The sequence below is a fragment of the Periplaneta americana genome, chromosome 16 (assembly GCF_040183065.1).
Source record: "Periplaneta americana isolate PAMFEO1 chromosome 16, P.americana_PAMFEO1_priV1, whole genome shotgun sequence".
Taxonomy (NCBI): domain Eukaryota; kingdom Metazoa; phylum Arthropoda; class Insecta; order Blattodea; family Blattidae; genus Periplaneta; species Periplaneta americana.
In genome coordinates, this window is record NC_091132.1 from 176,445,080 (window position 1) to 176,468,781 (window position 23,702).

The window sequence follows — 23,702 nt, forward strand, 5'->3', positions numbered from 1 at the left end:
CCCACAGTGAATTGGAAACGCATCTGACAGAAACTGGCCCATATGAACTCTGCTGTACGTTTCACTGAGACACATTTTAATTAATCGAACTAGTTTCTTGGGAATACCAAATTCAGTAAGAATATCATATAAAACTTCCCTCTTAACCGAGTCACATGCCTTTTTGAAATACATGAATAACTTATATACTGTACCCTTATATTCCCATTTTTTCTCCATTATCTGTCGAAAACAAAATATCTGGTCAATAGTCGATCTATTACGCCTAAAACCACACTCATGATCCCCAATAATTTCATTTACATATGGAGTTGATCTTTTCAAAAGAATATTCGACAAAATTTTGTACGACGTCAACAAAAGTGATATTCCTCAAAAGTTACTACAGTTAGTCTTGTCCCCCTTCTTAAAGATAGGTACGATTATGGACTCCTTCCATTGTTCTGGTACAATTTCCTTTTCCCAAATAGCAAGTACAAGCTTATAAATTTCGTTAGATAATGCACTTCCACCCTCTTGTATTAATTCTGCTGGAATTTGATCGATACCTGGAGACTTATAATTTTTCAGATTTTCTATCACAATTTCGACTTCAGAAAGTGTGGGTTCGGATATAAATGGCTGAGCAGTTTGCATTTCAATTTCGTCCCGATCATTTTTATTTGGTCTGTGTATATTTAGTAGTTGTCCAAAATAGTTTTTCCATCTGTTCAGGATTGAATGAGATTTTCTTACCTTGTATCAAGCAAAGGCATAATAGTTATTTATGGTACTTGTGAGGTAAGTGTATCTTTATTGCATGAGTGGAAAGATTTAAGCATGAGGCATCAGCCGAGTGTTTAAATTACACGAGCGCAATAAAAATCACGCTCACAAGTACCATACGTAATTTTATCCATGACCATAACGAAAAATTTTGTTTTATAAAAGAAAACATGTTGAAAATAAGTCTTTATATAATCACATATCATGGCATGGATTTTAGAATCGATACGTGTACTAGGTAGGTTATGATGTAGGAGGCCATGAATAGTGCAGAATGGTATCTAAGGCATTGGATAAATAACAAATTATAATTATATAATTCTAATATGTTTTTCATTTTAAACATCTATTTTCATCTTTTTGAAGTTTCAGGGATTATTTTGAAGTGTTCACAGGACTAATGTGATTAAAATAATTTCACATTTTACTTCTGTAAACTTAAGAGGAATATTAAAACGTAATTTATCATCGTGTCTGTTTAGCTCAGTTGGCTAACGAGTGTTGTTACTATATCCTATAAACCCAAAACCCTACTCCACAGGTTCAAGTCTCCTCGCATCCCAAAAGTAAATTATTTAAATTATTTCAAAATTAAAAAAAAAATACATATGCACAAATTACGACATAGCAGTAGCAGTAGTAGTAGATAGAGAAAGGAGAAGGAGAGTGTGTGTATATGGAGATATAAGAAATGGTAATAAAGAAGTAGAGGTAGTGACATCTAGTAACTTCTTGTGTAATAGTTGAATGGAAAAGTATATGTGAGTGCCCGGGTACTATGAAAATACTAATGAACTGTGAGGTAAAGTTCAAACTGTGAGGTAAAGTCTTTATCTCAATAGTGGAATAAAGTAATGTTGAATAAAAGCCTGCTTTACAAACGCAAAAGTATTTAGTAAATAAGCGCATGTTTCTTGTTATGGTCATGGATAACATTAATATACATATTACGGGGTTCGGCAAAATGAACATCATATGACAGTGGTCACTAAAGTGGTCTTAATAGTACATTATGTAACGAGTCTATAATGGTAGTAATTAAGACGCGAGTATGTTTGTTTATGAAACGAGAGCAAGCGAGTTTCATAATTTTCATACGAGCGTCTTAATTACCATTATAGGCAAGTTTCATACTACTTTTTATGCTCGACCATATTTCTAACTTGAAATTATTCATAAGTATTCATGTTATGGTTATCTAAGTGAAGAGCGGAACTGACCTTCTAAATTGTGAGATGTGCGCAGACGCGAAAGTATTGATATTTTCCGAGGGACGAATGTCATTGACCTTGATATAATCTAGAGAATAACATGAACATTAATATTGATATAACCTGGAAATTGATTTAGAATTGAAAAACGAGATGACAAATTGAATTTATTTGATTATTTACAATTAACGTTAATTATTATAGTAACACAACATAACCTTCTGCGGCAGTATTGGATTTCCAGCCTGCGTGACATTTCGCTAATTGTCTTTCGATTGCATATCCGAGAATAATCGATACTTGCGGTTTTATAATGGTACAATGGTGATATCTCATTGGCTGAACAACTGAACTATAATGAACAGGTGTACTTTAATGAGGTGCATTAAAGGGCTATTACCAGGTGTATAATTATTACATTTCGGCATGGTCGAGCATAAAGTTTATTAACGAAGCAGTGAAAACAAAGGCCTCACTCACCACTTTGGACAATCTGAAGCCTCTTCTGAAACTGGCTCCTCCTTCACTCCACTTGCGTACCATGTCTGTTCCTAAAGAAGAAAAGTGCAATCACTGTACACTAGATGTAACAATCATTTAATTGAGACTGTTTATAAACAGCAAAGAAACAATTTATGAAATTTAATACTAAATTACAACCTTTTGTCATCCAGACTGCTCTCAAAAAAGCTGAAAGTTAGAATTTATAAAACAGTTACATTACTGGTTGTTCTATAGGGTCTCATAAATGAATTTACTGTGCATAAAGTTCTTACTTATGTGGAATGCCTAAGTCATTTGTGTAGGTAAGGTAATAACCACGATAATTCTGTGTTTCTCTCTGATGGCTAGAACTGCAGTCTTCTGTGATATTTTCATGACAAAGTTTCGGTACTCTGTTAGGATTCTGCAGCATTATCTGCAGACTGTCCTCAGAATATAAGATACAGAATAGTCTACAGAACAAAATGTCCACTAAAATGTAATTGTTGTTGTTGTTTAGTCAACTGTCTCAAGGCAGGTCTGAACGATGTACACAAACAAATTGTTCTTCGATAATTTCAAGGAAAAAATTGTTCAGGGGCTAGGTATCAGTCCCAGGACCTCTGGCTGAACGCACCAGTGTTCTAATGACTGAGCTACCCAGGAACTTCACCCGACACCGTCTCAATTTTTTCCCTTATATCCACACACCTCGAGTGAGCTGATGAGATTTCAGATCCCACATCGAGTGCACACAAACTCTGTGTGACTTGAATTGTGGTTTTCTGTTAACGTACAGTAACATATAAAATTATGCAAATCTAGCTTTCATGTAAAGCTCTCTGTGAAACAGACTTGAATACTTTCAAGGGAAAAATTGTTTCGGGGCTGGGTAACGATTCCAGGACCTCTGGCTGAACGCACCAGCGCTCTGTGTATATACATATATTTATATGTGTACACATATATTTTTTTTTATTTAATTGGGTTATTTTTACGACGCTGTATCAACATTTAGGTTATTTAGCGACTGAATGATATGAAGGTGATAATGCCGGTGAAATGAGTCCGGGGTCCAGCACCGAAAGTTACCCAGCATTTGCTCGTATTGGGTTGAGGGAAAACCCCGGAAAAAACCTCAACCAGGTAACTTGCACCGACCGGGATTCGAACCCGGGCCACCTGGTTTCGCGGCCAGACGCGCTGACCGTTACTCCACAGGTGTGGACTATATACACACATATATATATATCAAATTAATAATGTGAGAATTGTAGCACCACTGTAAACTAGTAATTGGTATATTGGAGCATTGTATGACAGCCAAGTTACCATTCTGTGGTAAGAAAGTCATTTATTCACCTTGTACCAGTAGCGGCCTGCAGTTACAAAGGTTGGCAGATCTGCATGAAAAATAGTGTATTTAGCAAACGCATGCTGTTTATTGCATCTAAATCGGATAACGCGTGTAATTACAGCCCCTTCCCGAAGTTGACTGTGCACCTGAAATTGTACTCCAACCATCCGTGCGCTACACCTCTCCCACCTGGTACAACTAGTCACGCAGTGGAGATGTGCCCCACATGCTTTTCTAGTTTTTTAAGTCAAATTAACTAAATCCTTCACTCTGGTCTTTGTCCATGTATTTTCTCCTCTAAACAGAATACAGAAAGCGTTTTCATGAGTGCAGCAAAAAACCAATCGTTTCCATTACACATTTCGGTATTAAAATGACTAGTAGGCTACATGATTTCCTCGACTTTTCCCAGAAATTTCAATATTTAAATTTGGTGTAGGACGTCCTAATTTCTTAAGTTAAGATGCAATTTCTCTTTTAATTTCGAAAAGGGTTGGTCGATTAGGTTTTCATTTCATTCATTTTTAATATAAAATATTTCCTTAGACGCACTGACTAATCACATCACACCACCCACAGTACTATAACACACTGGAACTGTAATGATATACAGTAGTCCAGAAGCCTATGTGTTCTAACGCAGGTCATAAAGAAATGAGGGTGTTGACAGTTCTTTTGTATATTCGGAGAGCTGCTTCGGTTGCAGTTCTAATGCAGTCTTATGGGACGGTGAAGAAAACCAGTTTTCTGCTGCCGACTACCCTACGTTGAGCTTCAGGAACTGCCGATCACAGCTCCGAAAAGTACACTACAGCTAAAATTCTCGAGCAGTTCAAGGCTCCTACAGACAGTAAAATCTCGAATCGAAGGAAAATGAATTGGAAAAATATATGAAACAATGAAGTAGATTACATAAAAGCATGTTTTACATTTTTTTAATTTTTTTCAGATCTTATTGTAGAGCCGCTCCTGCCTTGTACTATTATGGAGTTGTTCACTGTGAGAAACATTTGCAATCACTTCATTTCAGTGTGGGGAAAACAAATTATTGCACAATAAAAGACACAAAAGTACAGTCATACTGACCTCAGGTTCACACTTCAATGCAGGCAGTGGAAATGCAACTGCAATTTCTTCGCATTTCTCCTCCTTAACGGAGCCAAATTTGGGATCTTTGGATTCCACCTTTAAATCAATGTCCTGAAATAATAAATATGATTTCTTTACATTACAAACTAATACCCAAGTAGTGTATAAAAATATGAATTTTGAAGATATCATCGAAGGAGAACAACTTTTTTCAATAATTTCAATGGAAAAATTGTTCCGGGGCCGGGTATCGAACCCGGGCCTCTGACTGAGCGCGCCAACGCTCTACCGACTGAGCTACCCAGGACCTCTACCAGACCCTGGCTCAATTATTCCTTTATATCCACATACCTCAAGTGACCTAGCATTGAGTGCACACTTTTTATGTGACTGTTAACGAACAGTGACCTGCATTATACAAATCTGATTTTTCAGGAATAGCTCCCCAAAAAGTTGACTTGAATAATTTCAAGGAAAAAATTGTTCTGGGGCCGAGTATCGAACCCGGAACCTTTTGCTGACAGCATCAATGCTCTACCGATTGAGCTATCCAGGAACTCTACCAGAACCCGGCTCAATTATTGAAGTCAGCTTTACAGGGGGCTATTCCTGAAAAGTGAGATTTAGACCATACAATTTCTTTTATAACCACGATGGAGCTTCTACGTCTGATATGCACTATATACACTTGGGAATAAGAGAGACATAAACTAAGCTTTTATATTCCTTCCTGCATTGGATATATGGTAACGTAATATTCGCATACAGGAATGGACATCACCTCTAGTGAGTACAGGTGTGCTTTACGTACAATTAAGTTTAATTTCAGAAAGTACAGGAATGAAGTTAGTCATGTGCATTACCAACGATAGACGTTTCTTCTTATTTGTGCGATCATTTCTTGATGTAGACAACGGATCAGCCTGAGGTTGCATTTTGATGACATCCATCACAGCTGGAAAGATGAATTACGAATTTGTATTAATATATAAATCAAGTTTTGATGAACAACAGACAGCAGACATGAGTGAATGTTTTCAAGATAAGACAAAATTTATCAAGTGTACTTGTGTCCGTCAGAACAATCCTACATATCCTTGGAATCATTGCATTTAGATCAACATTATCCCGAAAGGTGGACTTGAAAGGAAGTTCCTCTATTTGGCCACCATGGTCGCCAGATTTAAACATTAGGATATTGCAAAAAGTACACTACACAAAATATTGATTAAGAGAGGAAGAAATTTTAGGAAGAATCTTAGCCACTTGTGATGACAATGAATGATAACCAATAATCTTTGAATTATTGATCAATAGTTCTTCAGACTGAGAGTTCGTAAAGGCAGTGATTCCACAGCTACGGTAGACATCTTCAGTGGCGAGGCACACTTGAAGTGATCTCCGAGTACCAGGGGCAACAAAACTGTCTTGTCAGTGTTAGTTTTACTTGGTGCCATTCACCTGCATCTCCAATTGGCACAATGACACAGAGAGAACCCTTAGTTTCCGCTTTTCTGTTTATTTAACGACTTTGTATCAACTACTGGGTTATTCAGTGTCGATAAAATTAGTGATACCGAGATGGTATATGACGAGACTCACCATAGATTACCTCACATTCGCCACCGGCGTAGCTCTGTCGGCTAAGGCACTTTCCTACCGATCCGGAGTTACGTTCGGGCGTGGGTTCGATTCCCGCTTGGGCTGATCACCTGGCTGGGTTTTTTCCGAGGTTTTCCCCAACTGTAAGGCAAATGTCAGGTAATCTATGGCATATCCTCGGCCTCAAATAGCCAAATACCATCTCGCGATCGAAATCCCAACGACGCTAAATAACCTCGTAGTTGATACAGAGTCGTTAAATAACCGAGTAAAAAAATTTACCTCACAATCACCGTACAGTTTGGAAAAACCTGAGAAAAAAACCTAAACAGGTACACAGCCCAAGCGGAAAACGAACCCACGCCCGAGCGTAACTACGGATCAGCAGGAAAACGCGCTACCGCCTGAGCTACGTCAGTAGCAACAATGACAATTTCACCAGATAATAACTAATGTTAATAACTTAGGACAAAGCTAATGTAACCTAAGAAAATTATTTTGCTTACAGGAGGAATATTAACTGTACGGGAAGGTGTAACACACGAAATTCTATTCTGTCTTAAGAAGAAGATATTGCCAGTTGTTATTTGACCGTACAAGAACATCGCACTGCAACAACAACAATAATAATAAGTCCAGACCTGTGGAGTAACGGTTAGCGCGTCTGGCAGCGAAACTAGATGGCCCGGGTTCGATTCCTGATCGGGGCAAGTAAACCTGGTTGAGGTTTTTTCACTGATTTTTCCTCAATCCAATATGAGCAAATGCCTGGTAACTTTCGGTGCTGGATCCCGGACTCATTTCGCCACCATTATCACCTTCATTTCATTCAGATATTAAATAACCTACGATGTTGATAAAACGTCGTAAAATAACCTAATAATAATAAATGTTAAGTGTAATGTTTTATTTAACGACGTTCCCAACTGCCGAGGATTATCAGCATTGCCGGTGTGCCGAAATTTTTGTCCCCCAAGAGTTCTTTTACATGCCAGTAAATCTACTGACATTAGCCTGTCGCATTTAAGCACACTTAAAAGCCATCGACCTGGGCCGGGATCGAACCCGCAACCTCGGGCACAGAAGGCCAGCGCTATACCAACTGCGCCACCCAGGTCGACTAATAATAATAATAATAATAATAATAATAATAATAATAATAATAATAATAATTTGGATTACAGCGATTTTCGGGGATGGTAGAGACTGGATGATCTTGCTCACGATAGGGACTGATGGCGGGCTTAAGTGAGGGCGGCAATAAACCTCCAGGTTCCTTAAAAGCCGTAAATAATAATAATAATAATAATAATAATAATAATACTTACTTCCTGGCTTTCAAAGAACCTGGAGGTTCATTGCCGCCCTCACATAAGCCCGCCATTGGTCCCTATCCTGAGCAAGATAAATCCATTCTCTATCATCATATCCCACCTCCCTCAAATCCATTTTAATATTATCTTCCCATCTACGTCTCGGCCTCCCTAAAGGTCTTTTTCCCTCCGGCCGCCCAACTAACACTCTATATGCATTTCTGGATTCGCCCATACGTGCTACATGCCCTGCCCATCTCAAAAGTTTGGATTTAATGTTCCTAATTATGTCAGGTGAAGAATACAATGCGTGCAGTTCTGTGTTGTGTAACTTTCTCCATTCTCCTGTAACTTCATCCCTCTTAGCTCCAAATATTTTCCTAAGTACCTTATTCTCAAACACCCTTAACCTATGTTCCTCTCTCAAAGTGAGAGTCTAAGTTTCACAACCATAAAGAACAACCAGGTAATATAACTGTTTTATAAATTCTATCTTTCAGATTTTTTTGACAGCAGACTGGATGATAAAAGCTTCTCAACCGAATAATAACAGGCATTTCCCATATTTATTCTGTGTATAATTTCCTCCGGAGTATCATTTATATTTGTTACTGTTGCTCCAAGATATTTGAACTACTCCACCTCTTCAAAAGATAAATTTCCAATTTTTATATTTCCATTTCGTACAATATTCTCGTCACGAAACATAATAATATATTTTGTCTTTTCGGGATTTACTTCCAAACCTATCACTGTACTTGCTTCCTGTAAAATTCCCGTGTTTTCCCTGATCGTTTGTGGATTTTCTCCTAACATATTGACGTCATCCGCATAGACAAGAAGCTGATGTAACCCGTTCAATTCCAAACCCTCTGTTATCCTGAACTTTCCTAATGGCATACTCTAGAGCAAAGTTAAAAAGTAAACTAATAATAATAATAATAATAATAATAATAATAATAATAATAATACACCTGTTCTAATTGAACACATATTCAATATTCAGATTTATTTTCTTATTTTAGGCCTATATGAACATCAACTACTTATTCCAGCACCAATAGATTCTTATAACCCAGCCATTTTCAACTGGTGTGCACGAGAAAATGAAAATAGTAAAAGTTGTCGTTGTAAATTGGAAAAATAAAAGTGAAAGAGTAGGCCTGTAAAAAAGTGAGCCCACAAGAGTCAACATTCAGTAAACACATCCCTGTAAAATCCTTAAAATCCCCCTGTGGTTGGGAACCAATGTCTTAGATTATATGAGTGTACCGCGGGATTTTGAAGTACACCATTAATGTCCCACGTGTTGAAAAAGGTTGAAAAACGCTGTTATAACAAAATATAAATTCTTGACAGTCTCAGAGAATTGATATTTCTCTTCTAATTGTGAGTATAAATATAATTAGACTGAGTCACAGCGGTGTCTTACATCTGGAACAGAGGAAATGCTGCTCCCAATGCTACTCCAGAGGCCTGAAGGTAGCAATCCTACCACTACAATTACTTCCAGATGGCTAGCAACCAACTGAAAGGAAATATAATTGCTTTCAAGGCTCGAAAATACAAGTGCCGGATGTATCAGAACCATAACCTCTGATATGGCTACGGGAAAGATCAATAGAACGCCCTACAAAAAGATGGATCGCGTTCGTTACAGGCGATATGGCCTAATACACGTTTCGAAGATGTTACATACGGTACCTACCTCAATTCATATCATATAGCCATATATATATATATTTATCCATGATATAGCTTTCTGGAATGTAACAAGGCTTATAGGCTATTTCACTGAAGCATTCTGTACTATAATGGCCCACATAAACTGGTATTAAATTGTAACAAAACTAACATAATTCAATTTAAATCATGTCCAAATTCAACCTCGCAAATTTCTAGCGCAATAATTAACAATAGATCCCTATTAGAAACAACAACGACCAAATTTCTTGGCTTAAAAATCGATAATGTGTTAAATTGGAAAAATCATATTAAAGAAATTACCCCCAAACTAAATTCAGCTTGTTTTGCTATTAGATCTATGCAAAAGATAGTAAATATCAATATCTTAAAAGCAATATACTTCGCATACTTTCACTCGGTAATGAGTTTTGGAATAATATTCTGGGGAAATTCCACAGATAGTAACAGTATATTTCTATTACAAAAAAGAGTCATTAGAATAATGGTAGGAGCCAAATCTAGGGAATCGTGTAGGACTATTTTTAAAAAACTACAAATAATGCCCATGGCTTGTCAGTATATCTTTTCATTAATAATCTTCCTTGTATGTAACCGTGAAAACTTTGTAACTAATTCAATAGTTCATAGCATAAATACACGTCAAAAAATGACTTTCATACTCCATTGGCAAGTCTATCGTGCTATCAAAAAGGAGTGCGTTATATGGCAGTAAAAATTTTTAATAGCCTCCCTATCGATATAAAAAATGAAACTCAAAACATAAGATTATTTAGGGCCAAATTAAAGAAGTACCTAATTTCTCATGCCTTCTATTCTGTAAGTGAATTCATGACATTCAATAACACTTCATGAAATTGATACTAAAACTTTGTGTTGTACTAGTAGACTATATTGTAAATCTCGTTTGTATATATTTCATGTAGACTGTGACTATAAATTAAGACTTTATAATAGTATTAAGTTTTTTGACTTGTTCCATATTCTAGCTGTAAAGCAATGTATGAATATCATGGAATGTTAATAAATACAATACAATACATATTTGCCTCAGATTAACACTAGAATTTCTGATATTCTACTAAAATTATGAATTTCGTACGTACAAATACCATCGTCGTTGTATTTATGAAACCTCTTATGTGACAGTATACAACATACGCTAATTTTTCAGGAGAAAGGAAAAAATTAATTAAAAATCGATGGACCTCCATAAGAATATGAAGTAGGCTAATTCGGTAGAAAATGTTGGTGAATATGATTAACGTAACTGGCATTATCAAGCATCACTGTAAGCCTATTGATATTTAATTAATTTTTCTTCCTCCTGAAAAATTATTTTCTGTACTGTAACATAGGAGATTTTATAAAATCAACGATGATACAGTATGCTACTTGTTATACAACAACCCATGATGCAACCAATTTGTAATGTTGCTGAAAAAGTTATTATAATATTGCAATATTCTCTTCCTTACGAAAGAAAGAAAGGCGTATATTTAAACTAACGGTAAGAATTAATTTCAGCTTTTAATGCTTAGGCCTACCTTTGGCTACCTTACGTCTTCTATCTACGACGTAGAGTATAATTTGCTGTTTCAGTTAGTGATATAGAGAGAGAAGTAAAACATGGGACACATCGAAATAAATACAACACTAGTACGTATCACACACTATATATTTTAGCCCATAATAAGAAAATTAACTAAACAAAATGCTAACCTTCATTCTCACGGTTTTCACGTATTTAGGCCTACTCTAATACTTCCGACTACCGATTATTTTATAAGTATTGTACAAACAGCGATCTTATTGCAGTGAATAGAAACAAAAGGCGTAATAAAAATAAAACGGATTCACTATTGAATTCATACAACGTACCGAATGTAATAAAACATTAAATTTAGAAGAGAATCTTAAATACATAGATAGTTTACCATTACAATTGGGCAATATGTTAATGAATAACAATATTATATAAATGAGAACTATTGTTGCATTTTCATATTACACCGTTGCCAGTTTTCCAGTTGTCCATGTCACTTTGTCTATGTGGCAACCCTCTAAGAGTAGTTTTTGTAAATATATTTCTTTTTTTGAAGGGGCAGGGAGGTTATGACAATTATGGTCAATAAATATAATTATATATGCGGAGTGATCATAATAATTGTCATAACCTCCCCGCCCCTTCAGAAAAGATATTTACGAAAACTACCCTCAGAGGACTGCCACATAGACAAAATAATATGGACAAATGGAAAATTGAATAATTTCGAGGGAAAAATTCTTCCGGGGCAGGGTATCGAACCCGAGACCTTTCATTAAACGTACCAACGCTTTCCCAACTGAGCTACCCGGGAACTCTAATAGACACTGATCCAATCTTTCCCTCTATATCCACAGACCTCAAAGTGGGCTGACAACCGTCAAGCAACCAACACTGAGTGTACACTAACTCCGTGTGACTTAAATTGTGGTTTTCTGCTAACGTACAGTAACATGTATTATGCAAATCAAGCTTTCAGGTATAACTCCCTCTAAAGTTGATTTGAATAATTTCGAGAGAAAAATGGGATCGGTGTCTGCCAGAGTTCCTGGGTGGCTCAGTTGGGAAAGCGTTGGTACGTTTAACCAAAGGTCTCGGGTTCGATACCCGGCCCCGGAACAATTTTTCCCTCGAAATTATTCAAATCAACTTTACAGGCAGTTATACCTGAAAGCTTGATTTGCAACTGGAAAAATGGCAACGGTCTAATACGAAAATGCAAAAATAGCTCTCATTTATATAAATATTTACAAAAAATAAAAGTAACAAATTACAGAGTACCTATGTATACTTAATGCAGTGAACAAAAAAATTGTGGCTCATTGCCTATCAGTATGACATGAAAGTGATTTATTGAATAATAAGGTTTATTATTCCAATTATGTTCTTTGAATTCCCCGTGAAACTAGCGCTGAATTGTTTCCATTGATTTCGGAAGTGAAAATTCGCCAGTACACTAGCTTATAACCCTAGATCATATATGTAACAGATATGTCGGGGTTATAGGCTTTGAGGTTAACAACTTTTGTCAGATATATATTATTTTATGTACCGAAGTACATATGATATTTCCATGCAGATATTCTGCGTCATCATACGATGAAAGAGTAATGGAACAGAGAAAAATTCTCTCCGGCGCCGGGACTTGAACCCGGGTTTTTAGCTCTACGTGCTGATGCTTTATCCACAAGCCACAACGGATACCACCCCGGCGTCGGACAGAATCGTCTCAGATTAAGCTCCAGATCTTCGGTTCCCTCTAGTGCCCGCCCTGTGCATTACGTCATAGATGTCTATGAACGTAGGACCGAAGTCCACACATGTGCTGAGGTGCACTCGTTATGATTTACGCATATCATATATATTATTTTAATGTACCGAAGTATATATGAATCCTATAGATTAAAAATCACCTATATCCACTTTCACAAACTGAAGAATTTTAACAGTAACTGGTGGCAAATAGAGGGAATTTTCAACCTAACAATGACTTTTAACAAACCTTTTGCTTTAAATTTAGCGACTTTTGAATATAAACTATATAAATCATTCAACTTAATTCTTAGCAAGCAATATATGGACATAAATCAATTGTGAACAAAATGGTCTTTAGAGGATTTTGAATCTAGAGGATTCATATGCTATTTCCATTTCAGGTTTACTACGCTGCCATCTAGTTATTACATAAGGAGTCACGTCACAATACCCATTTGAATTGCATTAGCGACTGTGCTGCCATCTCGTGTTCGTTTACGGCGGACGGGTGGCGATCCTGGAGGTTGTTCTCTTCAAAGTGCTGCCGATTTTAACGTATCGAAGAGTTATCTGTTACATATATGATCTAGGTTATTACTGAAATTAGAAAACAAAAAAAATCACCAGCCTTTGCCCAGCGTATATGTAAGTCATACTAAAAGTCTAACCTAACCTAATCTGACCTGTCACAGATACATATATGCAAGACATAACAGAAGTCTAACCTAATCTGTCACAGATCCGTATATGCAAGGCCTGGCAGTGAGTGAACAACAGCGTAAAACATTCGTAATGTCACCAAAGTTAATGTTGGTATGACTGAGAAGAGAGCACTAAACAATTCGTGTATAAGCGAAGTACGAGGAAGCAACTCAGTGCTAGTTTAGCCGAAGTCCTTAACAGAACGTAGTAGGCCTATTGGTTTTGTAATACACTGCTTAGATTTGGAGAGGAAAATGAATATTTCTGGACACATCTTCAATAAAAAAAATTGACCATGGAATTTTTTTAGAGTTAGAGAAAACGTTAAATACAATTTCCTTAAAATATGTACTGTAAAGTAGAAAAAAATTCATACATCCTAAATTTAAAAAAAAAAAAAATACTTCAGTCACAGACTTTTTTTATAATAAGTATGACACAAAAATCTTATACACAATTTCCTTAACATGTGTATTTAGAAGAAGAAAACAATCCATACAGTTTTTTTCATAATGTTTTTATTTCAACCCAGTCTACCCTTAATCATAAGAATATTTCAAGCAGTCCCCAAATAATACAAAACCATTTACAGTTTCCAAATAGTAGATATACTGTATGTACTTACTTACTTACTGGCTTTTAAGGAACCAGGAGGTTCATTGCCGCCCTCACATAAGCCTATCCTGAGCAAGACCAATCCAGTCTCTATCATCATATCCCACCTCCCTCAAATCCATTTTAATATTATCTTCCCATCTACGTCTCGCCCTCCCCAAAGGTCTTTTTCCCTCCGGCCTCCCAACTAATACTCTATATGCATTTCTGAATTCGTCCATACGTGCTGCAGATATATGTACAGGGCTTTCATTTCAAAACTTCCCACTACAAATAATTACTTAAATTGAATTCATTTTAAAGAAAAAACACACGTCAATTAAGATACTGAGAGGGAAGTCTGAAACCAGTCTTAATTTCATTTTAGATTTCACCCCTCACTCCCAAGCACCCCTATATTTTTATACTTAAATGTGAAAGAGCATTCAATTGTTTATACACCTCATTCATTTACATAATTCACATTTTTTGTTTTATATTGTTGCCGGCAACCTCGATTGTTTTTACTGTTGATTAGGGCTGAAGCTGCAAATACCATTGAACATTTCTTGTATTAGTTGTGTTCGTGTGTTACATTATTGTAAAATGTTTTTTTTTTCAATGAAAACCGGTTCAACAATATCATCCCCAAAAATTCCAGCCCACACATTGATCTTCTGAGGAAACTGGGTATTATCTTTTCGAAACACATGAGGATTTTCAATGTCCCAGGACCTACAATTGTGTTTGTTGTCAAACCCATTTAAGAAAAAAGTCGCTTCATCACTAAAATAAATATTTTTTGTCAAATTTGGATCATCTTCAATTCTCAGAGACATCTGTCCACAAAATTCGTAGGGGAAAAATTTGTTCATATTCAGCACTTTAAGTACAGAACCAACCGAAATGTATATTACAGCAGCTACTTTTGAAATGGAGGTGGTGGTTCATTAATGAATTGACCTAGTATTTCAATTTGCGAAGTAGGAGTTTTCTAGGTTGGCCACTTGCTTTATTGCACACAGAACCAGTTTCTTCAAATTTCCGTATCAGAGCTATGACATATCGGTGACTTACGGTTTTCTCAGGATGCCTCCCGTTGGAAGCTCTAGCAGTTCTACGAGCACAACGGTTTTCAGCTCCATAAATAAATATGATTTCTGTTCTCTCTTGAAGGGTATACACCATTTTACAATAATTTAATATACGAACACAACTATTAGCGGTACAAGAAATGTTCAATGGTATTTGTAGCTTCAGCTCTAATCTACAGAAACCAGTGGCGTAGCGTCAATGTAAGCTAAAAAGCTTAGCTTCCCCAGTTAATAATAATTTCATAATTAACCTGCAGTTTATGGAGAAAATTATTTATTAATTTTAATAGAATTTATATTTACGCGTTAAATATTGTGATGCGGCAGCTCAGGATGATTTGTGATGCAGCAGTAAACAAGAAGCCTGCACACACCAGCTTCCAAGCAGACCGGTTTCTTCTGTGTAATCCACTCTGCAGATTTTCCATCCCTTTCTAACTAAGCTACCCTAGTCGCAAGGCTCGCAAAGAAGCTAGCTTTAACATTTAAAATAAGTAGTTTCCGCGTTTTCCCTTTTCGTCAGTTGTGTTCAGTTGAAGTGTTAGTGTGCATTTGGCTGATATAATAAATAATGGGCGAAATAACAGTTCCTGACACTAATTTACTTGAATTTTTTTAGGATAATTGTATTATCAAGACCGACTTACGAACAAAAGTGTGATTTAAAAAACAAATGACCGACTCCCTTGCTGTGAATGAAGGACACAACCAAAAGACAGACGCATACTTACGTAATGATACTAATATATTGTGATTTCTCTAAGTATAACAGGGAGTGAGCTAATGTTATACGTATACGTGTCTATTTGTTAGAGATATGTGTAAACCGTGAAATCATATTTTATTACGTATCATTTGAGGTCATGCCTTATTGGTGTTACTTACGATGTTCTAACCAATCTTCGACTGCTGATTTGAAATTGACTACTATTTATTTTAAGACTGTATTTTTGTAATACGTTTTCTCGTATTGCATGAAAGACAACTTAAGTTAGCTTCCCCTGCTCAAAATTTCATGCTACGCCACTGACAGTAACAACAATCGAGGTTGCCAGGTAACGATATACAACAAAAGATGTGAAATAATGAATGAAGTGTATAAACAATTGAATGCTCTTTTATATTTAAGTATAAAAATAAGGGATGCCATTTGAAATTTCAAAGTGGGGGTGGCTGAGGGCGGGGGTGAAATCTAAAATGCAATTAAGTCTGGTTTCAGACTTCCCCCTCAATATCTAAATTGACGTCTTTTTCGTTTAAATTGAATTCAATTTAAATAATTAGTTACTTAGACTGGGAAGTTATGAAATGAAAGCCCTGTATGTTTCACTTTGTGGTGGCAGCTCTCGTATGTCCTTGCAGCTGTGAGTTGTTTGTTTTTCTCAGAATGGATTAAGATAAGAGGTCAGGAGGTCTGAGCATTGCGTATAAACATATGGGGAAAAAGTTTTCTTCAGCCTGTCTTATCATACTACAATACTGACAAATAATATTTATCTTGTATGTAAACAGGACTTTCATTACATTCCGATTGCAACAGGCTATCTTTGCTTGTGTTATTCAATGTAACACCTATATGGAAACAGCGGAATGCCATCACAAAGTATATATATATATATATATACACAAGATTTTAATAAATATGATTTATTGCCACTTTAACGGGACACGCTACTGAGTTTTCGTCAATTTTGGTCAATGTTAAAAGTTATTATTTTTTTTTTTACTGATGAACTGTATTGACTAGGAACAAACCCATGCACCATTTCATTGTAGGTACTCTTAGCATAATTTAAAAATTTTAAGAAACAAATTATCTTTATATGAGACCAAGTATTTGTTTACTAAAATTATAAACACTTTTGTATATATTTTATTTTTTTCCGAGTACATTTTTCAACATAAAATTTTTAAATAATTGTGCACATGTAACTCATCAACATCTATTCGATTTTAAAATTTAAAAACTTACAATTAAAATTGTGGAGATTAGAAATCTCAGTAGCGTGTCCCCTTAAAAAGTAATCAAGATAGCACTGAAACAAAAAATAGACAAATATCACTTGTTTCTATTTCTCTTAGAAACACAACCAAATATCCACTTCAACATATATATATATATATATATATATATATATATATATATATATATATATATATAAAACATGATATGTGAGAAAAATTAATACACGGTGTTTACAATAGAATGGTGGGGTTTCAAACCATTGCATTTTCTGTACTTTTTAATTTATAAATTAATGACGACCTTAAACTGTAAGAATAACTTTCTAGGTATGGTGTATATCACTCAAAGTCCCTCAATGTGAGCACCTAAGCGGTAGTCATATTTCTGCCATACACGACCGAGTATGTCTAGTGTTCGTGTTTCACTTAACCCCACAAGAAAAAATCACCATCCACCAGGATAGGTTAGAACAATGATTATTTCCATAATTGAATAGTCATTATAACGACTATATTTTCCAACATGATGGAGCTCCCACTCATTTCCATCATACGAGACACCATCTCAGTTGTGTTCTTCCACAGTACTGGATTGGATGTGTAATGGCTGCGAACCATCTCCTCCGGCGGCCACCACGGTCCCCTGATCTAACACCGTATGATTTCTTCTTGTGGGAGTACGTGAAAGACACAGTTCACATACCCAAATGCCTCGTTCTCTCTGGAATCTCCAGGGACAGATCACTCATAATGGGAAACCATTACACCAGACGTGCTGGACAGAGTATGGCAGAAATCTGACTACCACTTCGATGTGTGCTGAGTGACCAGAGGTGCATACACTGAGGGAACAAGAGTGGTACACACCAAACTTGGACATTTATTCTTCTTATTGAAGCTTGTCATTAATTTATAAATTAAAAAAAAAAATTAAAATTATGGTTTATTTAACGACTCTAGCAACTGCATAGGTTATATCAGTGTCGCCAGTGTGCCAGAATTTTGTGCTGCAGGAGTTCTTTTACATGCCAGTAAATCTACTGACATGAGCCTGTCGCATTTAAATAACTTAAATGCCATCGACCTGGGCCAGAATCGAATCCGCAACCTCGAGCACAGCACTATACCGACTTTTTAAATTAAAAAGTACAGAGAATACAATGGTTTAAACACCTACCATTCTTTTATGAACATGTATTACCGGTACATATCAGAAACTAAAAAAATAAGAATGGGCCGTGCTTACTTGTAAGAAGCATGAACTAGAAGACGAGCTGAAAAAAAGAGTTCCTCAGACGAAAGTGAAAGCTGCATCAAAGGAAAGGTGAGAAAAATTATGGAAAGGTGAAGGATTTCGCGAAGTAGTAGGAATTGACAATGAGGAAGAACACAATACAGCCCATGCAGGGATGTGACTATTGGAAGGTAAGTTTATAGAAAACATTATTTTGTTTGCTGAAATAGATTACTGGTATTTTGTATAACAATGATGATACTTAGGGCTAGGATTTTGATGACCTATAAATCAAGAAAAAATGTCCTAAAAACAATGCATTAATGACCTAAAAATCTTTCAAAAACGCCCTTAAAAATGCCCTAAAAATTGATCTTACATAATTGGCTTAGTAGGAAAAGAGGTTCCATACTACTTAATATTTAGACTAGTAATTAAATTAAATTTTACATATTTTTTTCTAAGTAGTACATTTTAATTAATTAATTTACTTGATGTAGCTTCCATGTATGATCGTTCACTCTGCATCAGCATGTGAACGTGAGGTCAGCAGTCAGCTGGTCGGTCTTCGCCCTTCATGGGCTGTAGCGCCATGGACTTACTTTACTTTTAGTTTCCATGTAGTCCACCACAAGGCCACTCTTATCCGGAATTAACAGGTATAGAGGAGTCTATATTGAAGGGGTGGTTGGACTGATCCATTACATGGGGTGTACTACGTTAAAATGGCAATATTTGTGTAGGAAAACGATTAAAATATTATACAAAACAATGGGTATTGATGGACAAAATATGTAAAGAAAATACCGAAGGAAATGAATATTATTTTACATTAATAATGGGGATTGACGACCAAAATTAAATGAAAGTGCCTAAAAATGACCGAATAAAACAAAAGATGCTCTTATGAGTTGAAACAGGCAAAAAATGCAAAAAAAATGCCCTAACAAATATGTCTTAAAACACTCAGTTTATCACATAACATATAAATACTAAAGCAGCTATGTTTCTGGCTTACTACAAAAAAGATGTAATTTCATCAAAATCCCAGCTCTAGTGATGATATTGATGCTACTGGTGGTGGTGGCAATGTCGAAATTTAGTTTTAATACAAATTATGTATTACTTATTGCTATAGGAACAGCATTCCTCGTTATCAACATATTTTTACATGTAAATGTAAACAACAATGTTTTAAATTCACATTACTCTAGGTGCCAGTGCTTATTTTGGAAAAGGTAAATAAAAATAAGACTTGAAATGATATGCATATAATTATTTCATGTGAATGTATGAAAAATTAATTTATACAAAGATGAAGAAACATATATGTAGGAATTTAATTTAACGATGTACAAAAATTCGACTCGGGAACTGTCATTAAACAACCAACTCTAAGCTGGAAAAATCTCGCTGAGGACCAGAACTATTTCTACGATCTGGTGGACTCAATGCCTCGAAGATGCAGTGATAGACGCCGGTGGCATGTGGACAATGTATTAGATCCACATGTGTATTTTATTTATTTTTCTTGAGTTTGTTTATCTTTGTTTTATTTCGGGAAGAAAATTGATCTCCCAAAAGTTTCTTTAATTCTCCTAGTGGAGCCAGAGTTGCGAAATAATTCGTTTCACTACAAAACAAAAACTGAAAATGGAGAAAGGTAACATATATAAATATTAGTTACGTTAATTAAAAAAAAAGTAGTTTCTGTCGACAAACGAACTCGGGTTCCAGGGTTAACAAGCCAACACTAATGAGTGCTCCATCAGGGACCCGTTACGTAGTAAGCGTTACGAGCCGTATAATAGCTGCTCGGCTTGGAATCTGCGGAGGCAGTGAATATAAACGTACTCGTGTAAATCGTGGCCAAAATTTAAACATGGGGCCCGAACTCGGAAAATATAGCCGTTACTTGGTTCAGACTGTAAACTGAGATTTAAAGGGTGAAGTTCATTCTGTATACACTTCATTTAGATTTTTCGAGCAATTGTATTATACATATAATAAAGAATAATATAATTTCGGGGTTCGAACCGTCGACTGACATTTAAAATAGAGGTTAAACCGTCGACTGACATTTAGAAGAGAGGTTAAAGTGACAGACGTTCATTGTGTAAATATAATCATAGACAATTAATATAATTGCGATTTTTATGTACCTATAATAGAGAATAATTTCATTTCGGGGTTCCAACCGTCGACTGACATTTAAAAGAGAGGGTAAAGTGACAGACGTTTATTGTGTAAATATAATCATAGACAATTAATATAATTGCAATTTTTATGTACCTGTAATAAAGAATAATTTCATTTCGGGGTTCGAACCGTCGACTGACATTTAAAAGAGAGGTTAAACCGTCGACTGACATTTAAAAAAGAGGTTAAAGTGACAGACGTTTATTGTGTAAATATAATCATAGACAATTAATATAATTGCGATTTTTATGTACCTATAATAAAGAATAATTTCATTTCGGGGTTCGAACCGTCGACTGACATTTAAAAGAGAGGTTAAACCGTCGACTGACATTTAAAAAAGAGGTTAAAGTGACAGACGTTTATTGTGTAAATATAATCATAGACAATTAATATAATTGCGATTTTTATGTACCTATAATAAAGAATAATTTCATTTCGGGGTTCGAACCGTCGACTGACATTTAAAAGAGAGGTTAAAGTGACAGACGTTCATTGTGTAAATATAATCATAGACATTTAATATAATTGCGATTTTTATGTACCTATAATAAAGAATAATTTCATTTCGGGGTTCGAACCGTCGACTGACATTTAAAAGAGAGGTTAAACCGTCGACTGACATTCAAAAGAGAGGTTTAAGTGACAGACGTTCATTGTGTAAATATAATCATAGACAATTAATATAATTGCGACTTTTATATACCTATAATAAAGAATAAATTCATTTCGGGGTTCGAACCGTCGACTGACATTTAAAAGAGAGGTTAAAGTGACAGACGTTCATTGTGTAAATATATTCATAGACAATTAATATAATTGCGATTTTTATGTACCTGTAATAAAGAATAATTTCATTTCGGGGTTCGAACCGTCGACTGACATTTAAAAGAGAGGTTAAACCGTCCACTGACATTCAAAAGAGAGGTTAAAGTGACAGACGTTCATTGTGTAAATATAATCATAGACAATTAATATATTTACGCTTTTTATATACATATATCAGATAATAATTTCATTTCGGGGTTCGAACCGTCGACTGACATTTAAAAGAGAGGTTAAACCGTCGACTGACATTTAAAAGAGAGGTTGAAGTGACAAACGTTCATTGTGTAAATATAATCATAGACAATTAATATAATTGCGATTTTTATATACCTATAATAAAGAATAAATTCATTTCGGGGTTCGAACCGTCGACTGACATTTAAAAGAGAGGTTAAAGTGACAGACGTTCATTGTGTAAATATACTGATAGACAATTAATATAATTGCGATTTTTATGTACCTATAATAAAGAATAATTTCATTTCGGAGTTCGAACCGTCGACTGACATTTAAAAGAGAGGTCAAAGTGACAGACGTTTATTGTGTAAATATAATCATTGACAATTAATATAATTGCGATTTTTATGTACCTATAACAAAGAATAATTTCATTTCGGGGTTCGAACCGTCGACTGACATTTAAAAGAGAGGTTAAAGTGACAGACGCTCATTGTGTAAATATAATCATAGACAATTAATATAATTGCGATTTGTATGTACTTGTAATTAAGAATTTTTTAATTTCGGGGTTCGAACCGTCGACTGACATTTAAAAGAGAGGTTAAACCGTCGACTGACATTTAAAAGAGAGGTTAAAGTGACAGACGTTCATTGTGTAAATATAATCATAGACAATTAATATAATTGCGATTTTTATGTACCTATAATAAAGAATAATTTTATTTCGGGGTTCGAACCGTCGACTAACATTTAAAAGAGAGGTTAAACCGTCGACTGACATTTAAAAGAGAGGTTAAAGTGACAGACGTAATTGTGTAAATATAATCACAGACAATTAATATAATTGCGATTTTTATGTACCTATAATAGAGAATAATTTCATTTCGGGGTTCCAACCGTCGACTGACATTTAAAAGAGAGGTTAAAGTGACAGACGTTTATTGTGTAAATATAATCATAGACATTTAATATAATTGCAATTTTTATGTACCTATAATTAAGAATAATATAATTTCGGGGTTCGAACCGTCGACTGACATTTAAAAGAGAGGTTAAACCGTCGACTGACATTTAAAAGAGAGGTTAAAGTGACAGACGTTAATTGTGTAAATATAATCACAGACAATTAATATACTTACGCTTTTTATATACATATAATAGAGAATAATTTCATTTCGGGGTTCGAACCGTCGACTGACATTTAAAAGAGAGGTTAAAGTGACAGACGTTCATTGTGTAAATATAATCATAGACAATTAATATAATTGCGATTTTTATGTACCTATAATAAAGAATAATTTCATTTCGGGGTTCGAACCGTCGACTGACATTTAAAAGAGAGGTTAAACCGTCGACTGACATTTAAAAGAGAGGTTAAAGTGACAGACGTTCATTGTGTAAATATAATCATAGACAATTAATATATTTGCGATTTGTATGTACTTGTAATCAAGAATTTTTTAATTTCGGGGTTCGAACCGTCGACTGACATTTAAGAGAGAGGTTAAACCGTCGACTGACATTTAAAAGAGAGGTTAAAGTGACAGACGTTCATTGTGTAAATATAATCATAGACAATTAATATAATTGCGATTTTTATGTACCTATAATAAAGAATAATTTCATTTCGGGGTTCGAACCGTCGACTGACATTTAAAAGAGAGGTTAAACCGTGGACTGACATTTAAAAAAGAGGTTAAAGTGACAGACGTTTATTGTGTAAATATAATCATAGACAATTAATATAATTGCGATTTTTATGTACCTATAATAAAGAATAATTTCATTTCGGGGTTCGAACCGTCGACTGACATTTAAAAGAGAGGTTAAAGTGACAGACGTTCATTGTGTAAATATAATCATAGACATTTAATATAATTACGATTTTTATATACCTATAATAAAGAATAATTTCATTTCGGGGTTCGAACAGTCGACTGACATTTAAAAGAGAGGTTAAACCGTCGACTGACATTCAAAAGAGAGGTTAAAGTGACAGACGTTCATTGTGTAAATATTATCATAGACAATTAATATAATTGCGACTTTTATATACCTATAATAAAGAATAAATTCATTTC

General features: G+C 35.2%; 1 protein-coding gene across 4 annotated transcripts in view; it reads right to left on the bottom strand.

Annotated features, from left to right (window-relative positions):
- Positions 1–23,702, bottom strand: part of LOC138692035 (zinc finger and BTB domain-containing protein 49-like) — a 61,598-nt gene that overhangs the window by 12,380 nt on the left and 25,516 nt on the right. Inside the window, exons 1-4 of one of the 4 annotated variants that reach the window (XM_069814857.1) lie at positions 11,247–11,317; positions 5,769–5,860; positions 4,903–5,016; positions 2,457–2,527 (exon numbers count right to left, since the gene is read on the bottom strand). In XM_069814857.1, coding sequence (XP_069670958.1) covers positions 2,457–2,527; positions 4,903–5,016; positions 5,769–5,855 — 272 coding nt within the window. In that variant the 5' untranslated portion in view covers positions 5,856–5,860; positions 11,247–11,317. Of the gene's footprint in view, positions 1–2,456; positions 2,528–4,902; positions 5,017–5,768; positions 5,861–9,252; positions 9,368–11,071; positions 11,223–11,246; positions 11,318–23,702 lie in introns of those variants that run through there. The other 3 variants (XM_069814858.1, XM_069814860.1, XM_069814861.1) reach the window with 3 other exon arrangements.